The following is a 6,575-nucleotide window of genomic DNA, read 5'->3' on the forward strand; positions in this document are numbered from 1 at the left end:
CACATTTGATCAGGATGTTAAAATACACAAAAAACTCACCTTTCAGGTCATCGACAACACCACTGATGAGTAGACATTGAACAATAAGCATGTCTCAGACAGGTAAGTCACTTGAATCCTTTCTGTTGTGGTCTGTGCTGTTTTCAGCGTGTTTCTGTGTTTGGTTGTGTTGTGAGTATTTGCAGAGCATCTGTATTTGGTTGCAATGAGAGTATTTGCCGTGCGTTTCTGTATTTGGTTGTGTTGTGAGTATTTGCAGCGCGTTTCTGTATTTGGTCGTGTTGTGAGTATTTCCAGCGTGTTTTTGTATTTGGTTGTGTTGGAAGTATTTGCACCACATTTCTGTATTTGGTTGCATCGTGAGTATTTGCAGCGCATTTCTGTATTTGGTTGCATCGTGAGTATTTGCTGTGCTTTTCTATATTTGGTTGTGTTGTATTTGCAGTGCGTTTCTGTATTTGGTTGCATCATGAGTATTTGCAGCGCGTTTCTGTATTTGGTTGCATTGGAAGTATTTGCAGCACGTTTCTGTATTTGGTTGCGTCGTAAGTATTTGCAGTGCGTTTCTGTATTTGGTTGCATTGTGAGTATTTGCTGTGCGTTTCTGTATTTGGTTGCATCGTAAGTATTTGCAGCGCATTTCTGTATTTGGTTGCGTCGTAAGTATTTGCAGCGCGTTTCTGTATTTAGTTGCATTGTGAGTATCTGCAGCGCGTTTCTGTATTTGGCTGCGATGCGAGTGTTTGCTGCGCGTTTCTGTATTTGGTTGCATTGTGAGTATCTACTGCACGTTCTGTATTTGGTCAGGTTTAAGTATTTGCAGTGTGTTTCTGTATTTGGTTGTGTTGTGAGTATTTGCAGTGTGTTTCTGTATTTCATTGCATTGTGAGTATTTTCAGTTTGTTTTTTTGGCCAAAATATATTTTAAATATATGCTAAATATGTGTTGCAGACAGTAAAGTTCAATAAAATATGTTTTTCAAATTGAAAATATATTTAGTTTCAACCTTCATGTACCAAAATATATTTCAAAATGTATTTCAGGGGGAGTAAAATACATTTCCAATCTTACAGTAGCCTACATTTAGGCTAAATGCAAATATAGATGCAATAGCCTACTAGAGATCAAAACTACATTTTTTTTTTTTACATCACATTTAAAATGTGCTAGAAAAATTACATTCTGTTTAGCCACAACCCATTTGGCAAAAATGTGAAAAACAAAACAAAACAATAGGACTACATAAAACATATCCTCATTACATTTTAGCCTTTTTAGAAGAAGCTCTCTATGACATTTTTGTTGTAGGCTTTGACATTGTCGGAGACAAGAGCGACACGCAAGTTATTCCAGAAGAGCGGCTGCACTCGTGGGTTCTTGGGCCAGGACAAGACTGACTTTTTGCAGAGCCGTTTCCTCATCTGAAGGTATTTGAACTTGGGGAATAGAAAGTCTAGCAAAACAAGAACTGCAACATCCACTTTCTCATCAAGAAGCCGCTGCTGAACCAGGAGGAAGGCTTGTCGGACCACCCCACTTGATTGAGAATAGCCACTAGGGCTAGTCAACACGAACACCGTCTTTCTGCTGCTGTAAACTGCCTTGTGGAGATTCTCTATGCACGATTCTCCAGGCAACCAGTCGCGTTCCTCTAGACAAAGTCGAAAGCGCCATCTCCCCCTTTTCTCCAATCTCACAATCATCTCCTTGTAGATCCAATCTCTGACTGCCTTGTTACTTGTATCAAAGACCACAAATGCATCATACTGGTCCTCGGTCATGTTACCATTAGCTGGAGTGTGTCCCTTGTGTCCAGTCCACAGAATCTGGATGCAATACCACAGGTCCCAACCGTAGAGATGCTTCAGGAGGGGAATGATGGTTGCTGCCAATGTCAACAATAAAGTACAGAGTAAAGCGAATCCCCCAAATATCTCCTGGCATGAGCGAAGGTCAATCGAGAGGACATTCACACCAGACAATGACTCTGGGTAAGCACAGTGAACCTGTGTGGTGAGATGTGGGATATCCAATTCAGTTTCTCTGAGAAATTTGGCAAACCCTGAGATAACGCAACTGCAAATAAAAGGATTGGAATGCAGCACAAGTTTGCAGGAGGACCTATTTGTATCCTGCCCAGCAGGACAGAAAGTATGACCTTTATGGAATAACAAGGGAAGAGCTTGTACATCAAGGATCTTCAGCTGGTTGTGGTTAAGCATTAGGTTTTTAAGGTGTACTGCCTGACTAAGGAAAGCCTTTGGGATTGCAACTAGTCGATTGTGACTTAAGTCCAGGCTTACGAGGCGGAGCTCAAAATGGATATTAGGTAAAAATGAAAGCATGTTTGAACTAAGGTTCAGGTGGCAGAGCTGTTTGAGAACTGAGATGTTGGCCCAGGGGAAATAACTCAGCATGTTGGAGTCAACTCTGAGGACCTGGAGACTTAAAGGCAAGTTTACTATTGCCTCTGGGGGAAACGATTTGAGCTGGTTTTCAGAAATGTCTAAGTGTGTAAGGTTAGTAAGACCCTGAAAGAAATGTATGTATTGGTTACGCCTAGAGTCCCACATTATGTCCAAGCGATTTCCAGAGAACGCAAGATATTTCAGAGAAGTACTATTAAGAGTGTTAGAGATTCGGAGACCGATGTGATTGTTTGCTAGACTCAGTACTTTAAGAGACGACAAGTGTGAAAGGAATGTGAAGCGATGTCCCATACCCTTCATTACAAAGTGGAATTCGTTGTTGCTAAGGTCAAGAGCTTTCAGGGTTTTACTAACCTCACGGAAGGCCTTTTCAGAGTACAGGTCAATGCGGTTGTGCGCCATATTAAGGAAAGCTAGTTTGCTTAGATGTGAGAACTGCCGGCCATTTAAAGATTGACTGATGTAGTTGTAGGACAGATCTATGCACACCACATTATCCATGCCTCTAAAAGTACTTGCATTCAACCATGGGATGCTGTTTTGAGACAGGTCAAAAAACAGGCTTTTAGAGCAGATTTGCTTTTTGAAATGCCACATAGAATAATAAAACGGACAGTAATCTCCTTCAGAGCTCTGCATATTGTTCAGCTTTGAGTCTGGAGCAGGGACTTCATGTATTTGTTCATAGTCATGACGTTTTTCAAGGGTTTGGTATTGTGATATGGCTTCAGAATTGCAAGTTGAATAGCATGGACTGAAAGCAAGCATGTTTTGGGAAAGGCCCACCCTCTTTAATGTCCTTAGCTGGCTTATAGAATCAATGCTAATGAAGCAGATGAAGTTCATGCGTAGCTCTAGGGATTCAAGTCTTGGCAGTTTCATCAGAGGTGCGAGGCTGTGGTTTGACAGTTCTTTGAAGAAAAATCCGCTCAGGTACAACTCTCTTAGAGCCGTCATCTTCTCTATGGCTGGTGACAGAATCAATTCAGGAAAGGATTTCAGGGGTTCATAGTTGTAAAGCAGACTGAGGGACACCACATTCTGGAGCTCTTCATAAAAGGTGCCATTTTGTATGACGTAGGCTAAAAAGTTGTCAGATAGATCTAGCTCTTTGAGATTGTGCAGTTGCGTAAAGAGATATTGAGGAAGTGTGCGAAGAGAGTTGCCTCGTAAACTTAGACTAATTAGAGAGTCTCTCTGATCCAAAAATGCATCCTGATGCAGACGCAGAGATTGGTTGTTTGGGCATGGGAAACAGGGTTCAGAAGCATGGTCGCATCTTTGGCAATTCCACCCCAGGTTAAGGTGTCGCAGACGTGTAAGATTCGCAAAGGACTCTTTAGTAATACCTGTGATCTTGTTCTCTCCCAAGTCTAGACTTTCTAGTGAAGGTGGAAGGTGTGGGGGAACAAAGGTCACATTGTTGTAACTAAGGGTAAGGTTCAAAAGCTCAGGAAGATCTTGAAACACACGTGGGTCGATAAAGTAAGACTCATAACATGGGTTGGCGTAGAAACAATTCTTGTTTAGCAGTAGTTGTTTTAGTAGCGGTGTACCGAGTGGTTTGACAATATGGAAAATTTTGTTAAATTCCAGTCCCAAGACTAAAAGCTGCTTTGGTAGAGGAGGAATGGTCTTCAGGCTATTCCCTGCTAACTGGAGGGAAGTTAGGTTTTTAAGTCCGACAAATGCTTCTGGATCAACATTCAGGTTGCATGAAGGCCATCTCTGCTCCTTAAGAGGATCTGGTACACAGTTCCACATCAAGCTGAGATGCTTGAGATTGGGTAAACCAGAAAATGCATCACCTTTAATGTAGTGTATATGGTTTTGATTTAGGTTGAGTGATACAACAGAGAGGGAGATGAACTTGGGGATTTTAGAGAGACGTCTGTGCTGGCAGTCGATATTTATGTGTCCATCCTTGGAAGTGTGACTTTCACATGGATAGAATTCAGGATGTTTAGTAGCAAAAAGATGAAATTGATTCAGTATGAGAATCAAATACACGTATCCAAACATGTCCTAGACATATGAGAACAAAAGTATTAGAAAAAAACTGCAATGCAGATTAAGCTGCATTTACTTTTTACTATGCTATATTCACTAGAACTACGAAGTACAGTACATGGGCTGAACCTATTTGTTTCAGTTACTATGTGAAATAAAAAGATAAAAGCATATACACATTCAAGCATTTTACTGCAAATAAACTCATTTACAATATTTCTTCATTGTATTATGCAGGCTTTCCTTTATACAGTATTGAATATGTCATGCTATAAATTATTTGCTACCTTCCCCATCATTTGAAACACATTAAAAACACAGAAAACCTCTTACCGAAGGTTTGCAATCCAAATCTCACAATTCCACAACGCTGTATCTTTTACATTCACCCAGGGAAGCAAAGAAACCAAAAATGCTGGGTCTAAGTAATGATATTAACAGTGTTCACCTTTTCATGGAAGTGAAAGAAGTCTGCTGTAACTGAAAGTCAACCACACGCAGAGTCTGGGAACAGATGTTCAGAAGTGGTGGGGCATGTGATGGAAGGAGGAGTAGTAATATTAGCTTTTCTTGGTTTAAAAATAGTTACTGAATATAAGAGACGGATTTCCTAACAAATGAAAGGCTAAGTCGGGAGTAGATGGCACTGGGCTGACAGGGCTATAGCCCATAATAATTTTGTTTTCACTTGCACTAAACCTGATTTTTTTTTCTCTTATTGCATGATCATAGCATTTGTTATCTTTGTTATCTAGCACTAGCTAGTACTCATTGGGATACTGATATTGATGGAGCACACATACCACATTTTAGAACTAAATATATAACACTTTATTTTACAGATCCGTAGTTATGTTTCTACATGTACTTACTACAGTAATACAGTAAATTATTCATAATTACAAGTAACTATCCCTAAACCAAACCCTAACCCTAACTGTAACTCTATAGTAAGTACATGTAGTTAATTAATAATACTCAGTACTTATTTGAGTAATTGCAATGTAACTATGGCAATGTAAAATAAAGTGTAACCCTAAATAATATGCTAACACTTTAGTTTAGGGTCCAATATTAACTAGTTGCTTACTAGCATGCATATTACTAAGATATTGGCTGTTTATTAGTACTTATAAAGCACATATTAATGCCTTATTCAACTATTAATAAGCAGTAATTAGGAGTACATTGAGGCAAAAGTTGTAGTTAAGAAATGGACCCTAATCAAAAGTGTGACCAATAATTTAAAGGGGTCCTTGATTATGATTTCACTTTTTTAGCTTTAGTTAGTGTGTAATGTTACTGTTTGATCATAAACAACATCTGCAAAGTTACGACGTTCAAAGTTCAATGCAAAGGGAGATATTTTCTTTTACAGAAATCACTTTTTAAGGACTACAACAAACAGCTGGTAGGGACTACAACGAGCTTCCTTTTATGTAAAATTCCTTTATGTACAATTGACAAACCCCGCCCCCGAGAACACACAACAAAGTGGGCGGGGCCATGTTGGGCTGCTTTAGAGAAGAGGAAGAGTTGTTGTAGTAGAGTGTTGTTGTCATGCCGTCATTTTACACCGGACTGCTTCACAAACGAGGGTCAATTCAACACAAAAGATGAACATGACGGCACATGCTAGTGGATGAGTTGAATCAACTCCACAGCAACTACATCAATTTATCCACTAACCATTCAGAAACATCTAAAAGTTGTAACTTCTTCCTGAGGCTCTCCATCAGTGTCGACTCCGGTTTGAACAATGTAAGGCTGAACACCGTTACTGACAATCCTCATTTTGGCTGCGTGAGATTCTCCAGCTTTGTTGTTGTTGAGCTGTTAAAGCTCCGCCCTCTTCTGGAAAGGGGACGGGAGCAGCAGCTCATTTGCATTTAAAGGGACACACACAAAAACGGCGTGTTTTTGCTCACACCCAAATAGGGGCAAATTTGACAAGCTATAATAAATGATCTGTGGGGTATTTTGAGCTGAAACTTCACAGACACATTCTGGAGACACCAGAGACTTATATTACATCTTGTGAAAGGGGCATTATAGATCACCTTTAATGTGAAAAGAGACCAGCAGGGATGAGGTTTAGACCACTTAATGGGAAAAAAAATAAGCCAAACAGAAAG

At 39.8% G+C, this 6,575-nt stretch overlaps 1 protein-coding gene across 1 annotated transcript; it reads right to left on the reverse strand.

Moving 5' to 3' along the window:
- Nucleotides 1–602: 602 nt before the first annotated feature.
- tlr9 (toll-like receptor 9) lies at nt 603–5,130 on the reverse strand. The gene is made up of 2 exons (XM_048211358.1): nt 4,774–5,130; nt 603–4,455 (listed from the first exon to the last, which is right to left on the reverse strand). The coding sequence occupies exon 2, from the start codon at nt 4,450–4,452 to the stop codon at nt 1,276–1,278; it is 3,177 nt and encodes a 1,058-aa protein (XP_048067315.1). The 5' UTR covers nt 4,453–4,455; nt 4,774–5,130; the 3' UTR covers nt 603–1,275.
- Nucleotides 5,131–6,575: the final 1,445 nt, after the last annotated feature.

This window comes from Megalobrama amblycephala, linkage group LG12 (genome assembly GCF_018812025.1).
Source record: "Megalobrama amblycephala isolate DHTTF-2021 linkage group LG12, ASM1881202v1, whole genome shotgun sequence".
Classification (NCBI taxonomy): Eukaryota; Metazoa; Chordata; class Actinopteri; order Cypriniformes; family Xenocyprididae; genus Megalobrama; species Megalobrama amblycephala.